Source organism: Diadema setosum, chromosome 13 (assembly GCF_964275005.1).
Source record: "Diadema setosum chromosome 13, eeDiaSeto1, whole genome shotgun sequence".
Taxonomy (NCBI): Eukaryota; Metazoa; Echinodermata; class Echinoidea; order Diadematoida; family Diadematidae; genus Diadema; species Diadema setosum.
This window is the reverse complement of record NC_092697.1, coordinates 2645285-2660050: the sequence shown is the minus strand read 5'-3', so window position 1 is coordinate 2660050 and position 14766 is coordinate 2645285. Positions and strand designations below refer to the sequence as shown.

General features: G+C 41.1%; 1 protein-coding gene across 1 annotated transcript; it reads left to right on the top strand.

The window, feature by feature from the left end:
* The first annotated feature begins 765 nt into the window (after positions 1–765).
* Positions 766–2816, top strand: LOC140237073 (52 kDa repressor of the inhibitor of the protein kinase-like). Its single transcript, XM_072317013.1, has 3 exons — positions 766–1523; positions 2023–2230; positions 2460–2816. Exons 1-3 carry the CDS (start codon positions 766–768, stop codon positions 2814–2816), a joined length of 1323 nt encoding a protein of 440 aa, XP_072173114.1.
* The last annotated feature ends 11950 nt before the right edge of the window (positions 2817–14766 follow it).

Sequence of the window (14766 nt, the reverse complement as noted above, 5' to 3'; positions counted from 1 at the left end):
AATGTACCTTGTATGCAGAGAGCAACAAGAGTACTTTTGGAGTTCTAGTGAAAGTCCCATTCACCAAGTTTGCTCGTGCCAAGGGCAAAGATGGCATCCTCACCAACCATGCTGCCAACATGTACCACAAGCAGGCTACTGACACAGCAAAGGCTTTCATCAGCACTTACCAGAAACCTGAGTCTAGAATTGACATCAAACTCAGTTGTGAGGCTCAGCGACTATCTGAAACCAATCGTCACATCCTGGTCGAGATCGTGGAAACAATTCTACTACTGGCAAAACAGGGTTTGTCCTTGAGAGGACATAGAGATGACAGCACAGCCAACCCCCTAATTAACAGAGGGAACTTTCTGGTTTTACTGGAACACACAGCTGCCAGGGATCCAGTGCTGGATGAACATCTGCGAAGAGGCAAGAAGAACCAGAAATACATCTCTAAGACTATTCAAAATGATATCATCCTAACAGCAGCAGAATATCTGAAGGAGGAGCTCCTGCACACTCTCAAGAAAACAACTTTCCATAGCGTCATAGCTGACGAAGTCACTGATCCCCATGCCAACCAAGAGGTGCTTTCTGTCTGTGTCATATTCCTTGATCTGTCAACAGCTGATCACCCACAGATCAAGGAAGTCTTCATTGACTTCATTCACCTCAGACACGCCACTGGAGAGAAGGTGGGGAAGGCTATCATGTCCGCAGGAATGGTTTAGATGTGAAAAACATTAGAGGTCAGGCTTATGATGGGGCAAGGCAAGTGCAATGTCTAGCAGCAATGTTGGTACCCAGGCACAGATCAAGGCCCAGAATCCACTTGCTCTTTATACCCACTGCAAGTCACATGTCTTGAATCTGGCCGTAGCTGGCTCCTGCAAAGTTCAGGCATTGCACAATGTGATTGGGGTCATTAACGAGCTGTACCTCTTCTTTCAACTCTCCCCAAAGAGGCAACGGTACTTGGAGTTTGTGCTCCAGGTTTATGCACCTGAACAAAAGGTAAAGAAGCTGAAGGGCCTTTGTAAGACGAGATGTGTGGAGCGCCATGACTGCCTGGAAACCCTGGTGCTTCTGTACAAATACATTGTCACCTGCTTGCACTCCATGGTGACACCAGGTCTTTATCCACTGCTGACAACTGCACCTGAAGAAAGTGGAGAAGATGGGAACTATGAAGACTGGGACTGGGACAGAGAAACCCTGGTAAAAGAAGAGGGCCTGAGATGTTCCCTTACCAGTGGAACTCATATCAGCGCACTGGTGGTTCTCAAAAATGGACTGCAACCGGTAAAGGCACTAAGTGTCAAACTTCAGAAGAGAGACAGTGACATATTCAAGGCGTATGGTCACATTGACTTTGTCACCAAGGAAGTCCAAAGCATGCGCGTGAACATCGATGAAGTGTGGGATGAATGGTTCATTGAGTCTTGTGCAATTGCAGAGGACGTTGGGAGTAGCATCGAAACTCCAAGAACGACCAAGGTGCAGAGAAATCGAGCTAATGTTCCTGCTGATACACCAAGGTGAATACTATACCAGTATGTCATTGATATTTTCTGTCATTCTTAATTCTGTGCATTCTTGACGACAATGTGCAATACTAAGGAACAATCCCTACTGACTTTAATGACTCATTATCAGTAATCTAGCCAATAAGATGGGAGGCTAATTTTCGGAGGGATCATCTTTTGCTAAAAATAACCATCTTTGTTTTCTATAATTCTATTATTTGTACAGCTTGTCATTACTTTCTAGTTAATAAAGGATATATAACAAGTAGCTCCATGTCAGTCACTAAAGAAATGGTGGATCTACCCCTTCCTCAGTATGCGGAATTCTTACCATTCTCCTTGGGCAGGGATAGTTTCTACCAGTTTTTGAGTAACACGGAATTAGTATTTCTTTAGTATTAAAGTTATCTTCAACAATCTCCAGTACAGTTTCAAATGCAATTATATGTTCTTTAAAGATAGTATATTCCAATGATGACAATATATTGTTATTTGTTATCTTTGGTTATAGCACATATTTCAAGAGAGCGATAGCTGTGCCCTTTCTGAATAGCTTCAGCCAAGGTCTGACAGTAAAATTCTCCCCAGAAAACCGATGCATGAGGTCCATTATGGGACTTCTTCCGAGCGTACTCCTGACTAACGCAGAGGCTCTTGACGAACAGATGCAGGAGCTGATGTTCTGGGAAGCAGATCTTCCTTCACCAGAAAACCTAAAGGTACCATTTTCTCCCAGTTTTCTTATTCTTATGACCTTCAATATTGGGTGGGGGATGATTTTACGGGTCATGAAGGGGGGGGGGGGATATATCCCCCATCCTCCCGGGATCATCGACACCCATGCAGAAAACAGTTGTCTACTTATGTTGGCACTTGAATTTACTCAATATAAATAATTGTTTGACACCAAAAGACAGCACTGTGATATTTAATATATTTATGTTTCAGGCACAGATCGGGAGCTGGACAAGATTTTTTCAAAACATGGACAAAGCTCAGCTTCCTGAGAACTTGGTTGACTGCCTGAGACATGCCGATGAGGACTTTTCTCCTAACATCAGGATGCTGATCATTCTGGGCTGCACGTCTCCAGTCACCAGCTGCGAGGCTGAACGTTCTTTTTCGGCACTCAGAAGAGTAAAGACATATCTTCGATCTACTATGGGGGAAGAGAGGCTTGCTGGACTCACCCTCATGGCTATCCACTACCAGGCAACCCTGCAGCTAAGTTCCAACAAAGTAGTTCAGCGATTTGTGCAGAAACATCCACGACGTCTCTTCTGCCAGCCCATCATATTCGACTGAGATTTGCCAGTGAGTATCAGTGACAAGCTGTTCATAATAAAAGTATTAGGCTGACAGTGCTTATTCCGAGGTCCCCAATTCTTTGTATCTGTGTTGTCAACTGGCCTTACATTGCAGGAAAATGCAACTAAATTTTACAAATTTTCATGGGGGGTTAATTTGGCAATGACCTCTATACCAAAAATAGTGGTGTTTTAGATGCAAGAAAACGCCATTTTCACACACAGATTTTCAAAAATTCTCCCTACTGTGGGAGGGGGGAAACCCCCCTTCCACACCGTCCCCCCCCCCCCTCGCTCGCTCCGCTCGCTCGGGCTCGGTCGCTACGCTCCCTCGCATACCGCCCCAACCCCCCCCCCCTTTATAAAAAGCTAGATCCGCCCCTGGTTGGTACAGTGTATGTTGTAAACTATGGCGATGTACCTGAGTATTCCCCCCCCCCCCGAAAAAATATAATTCTTTGATTCTCCTTTTGTTACACTGGATTTGGTAATCAAAAAATTAATATCTGAATGGTAAAAGTGATAGATACATGTCTGGTAATACTTTCGTGACCTTGTACTTTGTAACCAAAAAAAAAAAGAATATTAGTAATGACAAGTTTAGATCTAATTTAGATTTTAACAGAGATACTCAGATCGTTTTTAGTTCTTAAACTTTAAGATGAAATGTGCGCCATATGTTTTGTTTGTTGTTGTTGTTGTTGTTTTTAAGACCTAGTCTAGTAGACTAGTAGTCACCGACTGGGTACCTTTGATGAACAATTCATGAACTGCATGTCACAAAACAGATCTGCGGAATAAAAATGGAAACAGCTCATTTCCACTTCCAAGCCTCTCGATTCCGTCGATCAGTGCTGTGCTACCACGACCATGTATATACGCCTCGGACCGCTGAACTTTGCATAGTACATAACGCGAGGCGTACAGTCGGCACACGGGCCGAGTGAGGCCGCCCAGCGCGGCCAAGGCGGGGAGCTGTCGGGTATCCGTACGTACTACACTCTATCTCGATCTACTAGTATCTCAGCAGCTCAGCTCATCACTCGTGCGTGCGCTTCTACGCTCTTTGTCACGTCACTGACCAACCTGCGCAGCTAGGATGCGCACAAGCATAACTGAGAAACGTCCTTAAAAGGGGACTTTACCGGTATTTTTTTTTTTTGGATATGTTGTTCTTCTAATTCCAAAAGACCAAGCTGTGCTAAAAACGGGATTTCATCGCAATTCAGTCCGCAATTTCAAAATCAAAATGACCCTTTATTAGGTGATACGCTATCAGCGTATCACCTATTGTGATTGTCAAAATCTCTCTTTATTTTTAGGTGATACGCTATCAGCGTATCACCTATTGTGATTGTCAAAATCTCTCTTTATTTTTTTTTTATTCTTCTTTCTTTCTGGACAATTTTGTGTCGTCAATATCTCAAGAATGACATTACGAAATAACATGACATTTTCAGTCAACATGTCTCATGACAAAATCTAGCCACAATAAGGTTTCCATGACAGTAACATATCTATGACGTCATCTAGGCGCCATTTTGTGATTTTCGGACCTTGTCACATGATCGATCATAACTTCATAACTAGATGTCATTTCTGTATCATTTTCGGTGGACATGAAGTTCAGGTCACGCTCTATCTTACTTTTTAACGCTAGTTACACAGGTCATCATTACGCGCGCGTAAGCGCGCGTCAAAATTTTAAAAGGCTCAAAACGACTTCCCAATGGGAAATCTCGAAGTTTCAGACAATTTTAAGTGTTTCAAACATTTTCTCGCGTGCGCGTCCCTCCGCGCAATTTCGCGCGCAGAGCCCGTAAGCAACATGAAAATGCAGTTTTTTTGACTGATTTGGATTCCTGATACTTTGAGTAACAATATCCATTGATTTCCGATCGATTTCGACCTATAACAAAGGAATGCACTGGCGTCAAAGTTGAAATTCCGCGTTCGCGTCTTTCTGCAAATATAGTGAAAAAACATGTCTTTGTTTATTTCGCCATAGCTCTTTAAATCGTCCGTTGACCCTATATTTCTATTGCATATTACAAAAGTATATGAATTGTAAATAACATTCCAAGTATCAATATTGCCAGAAAAACGCGATGACGTCATCATATCGTCATTTTAAATAAAAAAAAGTGGAATTGATTTTTTGAGGTACTGTTTCTGACATTCATTTGCTTGTATCTCTTTTGTTTAAGCTCAATATTATCCCAAATTCAGATATGTTGTACTTTGAACATTTGCCTTTCAAGTCCATGTCATGTTTTTGAAATTTGATGACGTCATCATACTTTAAATTGTGATTAAAGGTAAAGACGCAAAATCGGACAAGTTTACGTGTTATGTCTATGGGAGGTGATTTTTTGAAAAACCATGCATTGACTTGACAACGTTTAAGCACCTTTATCTCAGCTGATTTTGCTTCATTTCCTCTCAAACTTAAGTATGTTGTAGCTGTGACAATAAGCTGCAGTAATCATGCATTTTATTCTTTGAAATCTCCTCATCAGGTTGACAATTTTGCAATTTAAAACTAAAAATGAGAATGGAATGCGGACGAAACGATTCCTGATTCATCTTTCACGTACATAAGTTTACGTTCCTCTTATTTTCTCGTCGAGACGTATGGCCGAGTGTTAGAGGCGTCGTCTCAGAAACGTGAGGTTGCACACGTACGGGTTCGAACCTCACAAGAGCATGAAAGAAGATAATTATTTTTTTTTTCAACTTTTTTTCTTCAATGGAGTACTACACGTTCGTCCATGTAGAAATCACGTTCGCATGTAAACACACCTATACGCACACACTCACACAGTATCCCTTTGTTTTGCGTTGGAGACTGCATTACTTCGACTGCTGCAACATTTTGCAGGCTGGGCTTTTCAAACTGATCTACTATATTGTATTAAAATGAAATTTGTTCATATCAATTCAGTAACTTTATGTAGTCGTGGTTACTTTGTGCTTATTTATACATGTAACAAGCTATACATTGTAAAAAACGTATTTGAATTGTTCCTTTAAGTCAGTCTTCTGTATTGATGATTATTTGTCAATTAGTGGTTTTTCTGGAGTTTCAGATAGTAATAAAAAGTATAGATGATAAGTACAGCGATAATTCCTACAGTTAGTTCAAAGTTGTGTTACAGAAGTTTGATACATACATTTAGCATTGTGTGTGTGTATACGTGTGTATACAGGTTGGCCATATGACACATTCTAGACAATCAATCTTAATTAATTAGCAAACATGATCAGCTATGGAACTGAATATGGTACTTATGTATGATGTTAATAATTCTAAATAAACTGTGAAAGGTTTAAAGGGATAGCTTAACTGTGTGTAAAAATAAAGCAATTATAAGGAAATTTTAGGGGAATTGATAACCATGCCTATAATAGTTTCATACAGGTACTAATAGCTGCCTCATATTCATGTTGTCGATCGTCATGTCAATAGCAAACTGACAACGTACGATGAATATGCTGTACATTGAACAACTGTCTTTCAAGTCCATATCGATGTGGTATTTGATGACGTCATCATGCTAGAGGTTGTGAATACAGGCAAGATACCGAAATCAGCGAAGATTATACGTTATGACTATGGGAGGGGATTTTTGTTTTTTAACCATGCATTGACTCGATAACGCTCGAGCACCTTTACCTCACTTGATTTTGCTTCATTTCCTCAGAAACTTAAGTATGTTGTAGCTGAGACAATAAGCTGCAGTAATCATACATTTTATTATTTTTTTTTTGATCTTCTCACCAGATTGAGAATTTTGCAGCATAAAACTGAAAATGAGAATGGAAGGTGGACGAAACGATTCCTGAGTCATCTTTCACATATAAGCTTACGTTCCTCATATTTTCTCGTCGAGACGTATGATTGAGAGGTTAAAGGCGACGTCTCAGAGACGTAAGGTTGCACACGTGCGGGTTCGAACCCCATAAGAGCACGAAACAAAATACTTAGCTATTTTACTTTTTTTCTTCAATGGTGTATTACACATTCGTCCATGTAGAAATCACGTTCGTATATAAACGCACCTATACACAGCCACACACCCACACACACAATCACTCTGTTTTGTGTTGGAGACCACATTGCTTAAGCCCCCGTTCCACTATCACGATTTGGACCCCGATCTGTCCCGATCTAGCAGATCGGGAGGGAGCGGCAAGAGCGTACGGAGATCGGAAGCATCGTAGCAGCAGCGTGTGGAGGTCGGGACTGGAGCGGGCATTTTTTCAGATCGGGAAGAAATTTTGAACCGGTTCAAAATTTCTTCCCGATCTCCCCGATCAAAATTGACATATTTTTAATCGTACGGCAATCGGGGAGAGCGTAGTGACACTGGCGTAAACGCAGTGGGGAGAGCGTGGTGACGGCGTAAACGCAGCGGGATGAGCGTAACAAGGTCTTTCTGAGCGTAGTAACATCGGCACAAGAACGGGAAGTAATTTTAGCTGTAATTTTCCAAGAAGAGAAGAGATGAAGAAAAAGAAGAGAAGAAAGCAGCGAAGCAGCTACCCAGAAGGCGAAGAAAGAGAGACTGCACGTGATGCTAAAAGAGGAGGAAGAGAACATAGCAGAATTTTGTAGAATATGAAATCATCTACAACTGGAGGAAGACGGACTATAAAAGCAAGGACATCAAGAAAAGCCTTGGAAAAATCAGCACGTCTTTGTTTATACAATGCATTGCTGCAAAAGAACCGTGAGTTGAGGAGCCTCTTCGTGGTCCACAGTATATTTCTTCGGTTCTGCATGCTAATAAAAGTTGACTGACTGCAGACCGACAGTCGAATCGGGGTACATCGGGGCACATCGGGCACTTTTCACCTCTCTGAACGGGGTAAGAGCGTGATAAGATCGTATAGATCGTTCAGAGCGTAGATGCAGCGTACATCGATCGGATAACATCGGCAATATCGCACTGACAGCGTAGCTACATCGTTCTAAAGCGTACCGGCAGCGGCAGAGATCGTAATGTCTCATTCCCGATCATCGTAGTAAGAGCGTAGCAAGCACTTGGTAGTCGTAACTGCAGCGTACTTAGAGCGTTCTAACATCGTACTGTGTCCAGATTGGCTCAGGTTTTACCCGATCCTTCCCGACATGAGAAAATTGTCAAATCGTAGCGAGAACGGCATAGTGGAACGGGGGCTTAAGACTGCTGCAAAATTCTGCAGGCTGGGTTTTTCAAACCGATCATAGTATGTAATGACGACGACGAAGGTGTTGTACTTTGAACAATTGTCTTTCAAGTCCATGTCATTGTTTTGTACTTTGATGACGTCATCACACTGAAAATTGTGATTAAAGGCAAGGTATCAAAACCAGCCGATTATAGGTTGTATGTCTGCGGGACGTATTTTTCCCGAGTTGCCAGAAATGGTCTAGCGATATCAATCGTTACAAGGCCGCATTTCCGTCTAGCAATGCAATACATGTTCACGTGGCCACGTTATGTTGAGTGGTCATTGACTCTTCCCCTGTTATATCTATACATTGTTTTGGTTTTTTTTTTTTTTTTTTTTTTTTTTTTGTCTTAACATTTTCGTGGATGTCCCGTGCCCGAGTGGTTAGAGAAACGGTTTCGCATGCAGGTTCAATATAACTTCAAGGTGCCTATATCACATTCTTTTCTTTGTCGATCACAGATGACCGACATCTGATGACCCCAAGCGTATCACCTAACTCGTCCTCAGTGTGACGAGTTTTCATATCTCGTTTTTTTTTTTATTCTTCTTTCTTTCTGGACAATTTTGTGTCGTCAATATCTCAAGAATGACATTACGAAATAACATGACATTTTCAGTCAACATGTCTCATGACAAAATCTAGCCACAATAAGGTTTTCATGACCGTAACATATCTATGACGTCATCTAGGCGCCATTTTGTGATTTTCGGACCTTGTCACATGATCGATCATAACTTCATAACTAAATGTCATTTCTGTATCATTTTCGGTGGACATGAAGTTCAGGTCACGCTCTATCTTACTTCCTAACGCTAGTTACACAGGTCAAAATTTTTAAAGGCTCAAAACGACTTCCCAATGGGAAATCTCGAAGTTTCAGACAATTTCAAGCGTTTCAAACATTTTCTCGCGTGCGCGTCCGTCCGCGCAATTTCGCGCGCAGAGCCCGTAAGCAACATGAAAATGCAATTTTTTTTGGCTGATTTGGATTCCTGATACTTTGAGTAACAATATCCATTGATTTCCGATCGATTTCGACCTATAACAAAGGAATGCACTAGCGTCAAAGTTGAAATTCCGCGTGCGCGTCTTTCTGCAAATATAGTGAAAAAACATGTCTTTGTTTATTTCGCCATAGCTCTTTAAATCGTCCGTTGACCCTATATTTCCATTGCATATTACAAAAGTATATGAATTGTAAATAACATTCCAAGTATCAATATTGCCAGGAAAACGCGATGACGTCATCATATCGTCATTTTAAATAAAAAAAGTGGAATTGATTTTTTTGAGGTACTGTTTCTGACATTCATTTGCTCGTATCTCTGTTGTTTAAGCTCAATATTATCCCAAATTCAGATATATTGTACTTTGAACATTTGCCTCTCAAGTCCATGTGATGGTTTTGAAATATGATGACGTCATCATACTAGAAATTGTGATTAACGGTAAAGACTCAAAATCAGGCAAGTTTACGTGTTATGTCTATGGGAGGTGATTTTTTTTTAAACCATGCATTGACTTGACAACGTTTAAGCACATTTACCTCATCTGATTTTGCTCCATTTCCTCTGAAACATACGTATGTTGTAGCTGAGACAATAAGCTTTAGTAATCATGCATTTTATGTTTTCAAATCTCCTCATCAGGTTGATAATTTTGTAGTTTAAAACTGAAAATGAGAATGTAATCTGTACAGAACGATTCCCAATTTTTCTTTGCAACTGTATATTGATCGAATCCACGCAGCCACTTGTGAGAAGTTGAATAGCGCCATCACAAGTCAACACATTCACAATAGTATTTAGATTTACGTTTCGCATTCAATCTTCAGGACAGCCGTGTGGCATAATCGCTTAGCGCGCTGGGTGTTCATAACGCCTTACCGGAATGTGAGAAGTTCGACTCCCGCAGGACTTTTTTTTCCGTTCTTTATTTTTCTCTCCTTTTTTTTTCGGCAGTTCAGCTTTACTCCGATGTCATTTATCACATTATTTTATCAAGTGTACCTAACCCTTGAACACGGCTGCTCTATTTCCCTTGTTTTGTATTGGAGTTTGGAGATTGGGTTTGCTTCATTAATTTTGTCACACTTAATGTTGTAAATTGCCCCTTGTTACAGTGTCCCGCTTGCCACCTTTCGTTTGCTCTTTCCTTTTCTCTTCATTGGTTATTGTTATACTGTAACAGGATAGGTAGGAACATGTACGTTTAAATAACTTGCAGGAATGGGAGCTGAATTGATTAACTCTAGGCCAGGTGTATGGCGTCTCGCTCATCTCTTTGAAATTCCAGGTTGTTATTGTTTGACCCAATAACGGAGTTGTAGACAGGTTTTATGTTGCTATAGAGGTATCTTGTGCCACATGAATGGAAGGCATCACTGTTTAGTAGTAGTAATGAACTTTTTCATGTTGTAAATGGTATAAAGATTTAGGATATATATATATATATATATATATATATATACATATATAAAAATATTAAAGATACATTTCACATCCAATCTTCGGTAGAGCCGTGTGGCTTTATAGTCGCTTATCGCGCTGCATGGTCATTATGCACTACCTTAGAACGAGATGTTCGAGACCCGCAGGACGCTATCATTTTTTTCTCTCTCTCTTTCTTTGTTTTTCTTTTGGCAGTTCAGCTTTATTCCGATCGATGTCATTTATCGTATTATCTTATCAATTATATTACCCCACGACACACAGTCACTCAAGTTCCTTTTTTTTTTTTTTTTTGTCGGAGGCTGGAGGTTGGATTTGCTTCATTTATCATACGTATTGTTTAAATTGCCCTTGGTACAGTGCCCCGCTTGCCACCTTTCCTTTTCTCTTTCCTTTTCTCTACGTTTGTTCCTGTTACACTGTCACAAGACAGGTCGGAAAATAATTCACATAACTCAACTGGAGCAGGAATGGCAACTGAATGAATTAACTCTATGCCAGGTGTATGGCGTCTCGCTCATCTCTTTGAAATTCCAGGATGTTATTGTTTGACGCAATAACGGAGTTGTAGACAGGTTTTATGTTGCTATAGAGGTATCTTGTGCCACATGAGTAGAAGGCATCACTGTTTAGTAGTAGTAATGAACTTTTTCATGTCCCTCCATGTCAATTATAGTGTGGTTTAAAGGGGTTGTGTGTCTATCTGCCAAAGAAAAGGAAAAACTTATTTTCGTCATGGCTGTTTCTCTATACGTAGCCGTAGGTAATGAGTGTTGTTGGTGTCTGAGCAGTGAAGAACAGAGCATCAGGCTAAAATCCCCCTTAGTTATACGCGCTAAGCGTTCAATTTGATATATCTTTCTTTATGTAGTCAATCCCTGCTAATGGAGTTACAGAATTATGTTATGACACGTTTCATTAAAAGTTTGTAAAGGAAAGTTTATGGACAAGGCAAGCAATTGTACATGAATAATACCTACCATTGATTTCAGAGGGAAATTATGGTATGCCTAAATGTAAGGGTATCATTGCTTTGGAATTGCTGAGATAATATGCTTGGCACGGGGGCTTCCACTTCTAATAACTGATCCCTTTGAAGATGTGTCGGTCACGGGTGACCGTCATGATTCATCTTTCACGTAGAAGCTTACGTTCCACACTCTTGGTTCGAGAAGACTTACCATCATACTTCAAATTGTTATAAAGGTAAAGATTCAAAATCAGACAAGTTTACGTGTTATGTCTATGGGAGGTGATTTTTGTTAATGTGCATTGACTTGACAACGTTTAAGCACCTTTATCTCAGCTGATTTTGCTCCATTTCCTCTGTAACTTAAGTATGTGGTAACTGAGAGAATAAGCTGCAGTAATCATGCATTTTATTCTTTGAAATCTCCTCATCAGTTTGACCATTTTGCAGTTTAAAACTGAAAGTGAGAATGGAATGTGGACAAAACGATTCCTGATTCATCTTTCACATACATAAGTTTACGTTCCTCATATTTTCTCGTCGAGACGTATGGCCGAGTGGTTAAAGGCGACGTCTCAGAGACGTGAGGTTGCACACGTGCGGGTTCGAACCCCACAAGATCACGAAACAAAATACTTAGCTACTTTACTTTTTTTTTCTTCAATTTTGTATTACATATTCGTCCATGTAGAAATCACATTCGTATATAAACGCACCTATACACACACACAGACAGACACACACACACACACACACACACACCATATCCCTCTTTGTGTTGGAGACCATATTGCTTCGACTGCTGCAAAATTTTGCAGACTGACTTTGTCAAACCGATCATAGTATGTAATGACGACGACGGAGGTGTTGTACTTTGAACAATTGTCTTTCAAGACCATGTCATTGTTTCGTACTTTGATGACGTCATCACACTGAAAATTGTGATTAAAGGCAAGGTATCAAAACCAGCCGATTATAGGTTTTATGTTTACGGCACGTATTTTCCCAAGTTGCCAGAAATGGCATAGCGACATCAGTAGTTACAAGGCCGCATTTCCGTCTAGCAATGCAATACATGTTCACGCGGCCACGTTGGTTGAGTGGGCATTGACTTTTCTCCCTGTAATATCTATACATTTCTTTTTTGCCTTACCATTTCCGTGGATGTCCCGTGGCCGAGAGGTTAGAGAAACGGTTTTGCATGCACGCTCACTATAACTTCAATGTGCCTATATCACATTCTTTTCTTTGTCGATCACAGATGACCGACATCTGATGACCCCATACTCGTCAGTCTGACGAGTTTCATATCTCGTTAGTGGTGTTTATGCTAATGAGCTGACGACGAGCCGAAATGTCGCGACGAATCAGGTGCACAACTAACATACTGATTACACGCGCTAGCATACGCGTGCGTTAATTCGTATCGAGTAGCAGACGACGCTTAGGCCTAATTTAGCTAGTAGGCGGCGCTTGTGTACTGTCCTATCCATGTAAATATCTCAAATTTCACTGAACCAAATTGAACCAAAATTACAGGATATACTTCTAAGCATATTTCAAAGTACTCTCTTATATTTGAACGAAATCGGTAGTCGGAAGTGTCAATATCGAAGCCGACTTTCAAGTCGTCACTCAAACAAACTCACTCTTCGCGAGAGATCTTGGCGAGCGCGACCTGCACAATCTAGAACTGAAGTTAGTCGACTAGACTAGTACTGTGCGAACGGGGAATTTACGCGGGAACTAAACTCAAAAGTGTAATGATTACGGAGATTTGTGTGATTTAGGAACTATACTTTTCATTCAACTTGCCACAAATGATTTGTAAATTGCCTTTTTTTTTTTTTTTTTTGCTCCCGATTACTTGAAAGATTTCTGCCATGATATTAGATGGCTAATTTCAGTGTGTGCGTGCGCAGGCTAGGCAGGTAGGGCCTACGCCGCGATCACCGATCACTCATGTTTAGAACAGATTATTTTTAGCGACGACATGAAAGTCGACATCTACACTTACGCTTCCCGACAAGCGATTTGGTTCAAATTTACGTGAGAAATTGGATATGAGTCAAAATTTTTCTTATGATTTTGGTGCAATTTGGTAAGGTGAATTTTGAGATATCTACATGGATACGGAAGTACGCTAACACTATACCTACACTATACAGCGCCAGTGCTGGGATCGCGAAGCGGCGGCACTAGCATCAAAGATCGTATACGATCTACGTGGTCAGACCACTCTTCCGAGATATGGGTCTTACTAAAACTGTTAGATCTAGTCCTTGGTGTGAATAAGACTACCAAGACATTTATCTCGGCTACAAACACATCGGAAATCCATAAAGCAGATACCTTACATACACAATACAGCACAGGAACAACAGTGTGTGCAGGACAAGGGTCTACATCTAGACCTTGGAGGCTGGACTTTCGTCTGGACTTTCTTCAAGTTCTGGCAGCGGGGGTATGTACTATACCGGTACTGTATAACGTTACGATGTGCCTTATTAGCGCTGTGCAAATACAGCTGTCGACGGCGACGCGAGTGAGTGTACTCTTCAAAACTTGGACTGCCACGTACTCCTTGACTGCTTAGTAGTCCTAGTCCTAGTTCTAGTCTAGAGTCTGTGTGCACTGGGTGCCGTTTTCTTCTAACCAGGCGTAAATCGTGCTTGCCGTTGAAGAGTGACGGTACACGATCACTGATCCGATGGCAAAAGCTGAAACGCTGTACCAACACTCTTAAAAATCCCGGGTCAGAATTGACCCTTTCCGGGTCAATTCTGACCCGGAAACTGGGTCTGTTGGGGTCATACACCGTCCAGGTCAGCCTGACCCGGAGAAAAGAGTCGGCACTACATTGACCCCTTTCCGGGTCACCTTTCTATTCAGTGACCCGGAAATCTGTTGACCCGGAATTGACCCGGAATTGACCCGGAAATGACCCGGAAATCTGTTGACCCGGAATTGTGTTGACCCGGAATTGACCCGGAAACTGGGTCTGTTGGGGTCATACACCATCCGGGTCAGCGTGACCCGGAGAAAAGAGTTGGTAATATATTAACCCCTTTCTGGGTTACGTTTCTATACAGCGACCCGGAAATCTGTGTCACTGGTTTGTACCCTTTCCGGGTCAGTTTGATCCAGAATTCGAATCCGTTGGGGTCAAAATCGCCCCGGCGACATTATGCTGCATGACTCTCGATACATCTTCACATGACACTGCAAAGTATTTGAAATTATTTCATCATAAAATTGTATTTAATACAATTCACTAATCTAATTTAAGTTATACACATATCTGGCG

Coding starts and splice junctions, on each gene's coding strand:
- LOC140237073 (XM_072317013.1), top strand. CDS start 766: ATGTCTAGCAGCAATGTTGGTACCCAGGCACAGATCAAGGCCCAGAAT. Junction 1,524..2,022: donor GTTCCTGCTGATACACCAAG/GTGAATACTATA, acceptor CTTTGGTTATAG/CACATATTTCAAGAGAGCGA. Junction 2,231..2,459: donor CTTCACCAGAAAACCTAAAG/GTACCATTTTCT, acceptor TTTATGTTTCAG/GCACAGATCGGGAGCTGGAC.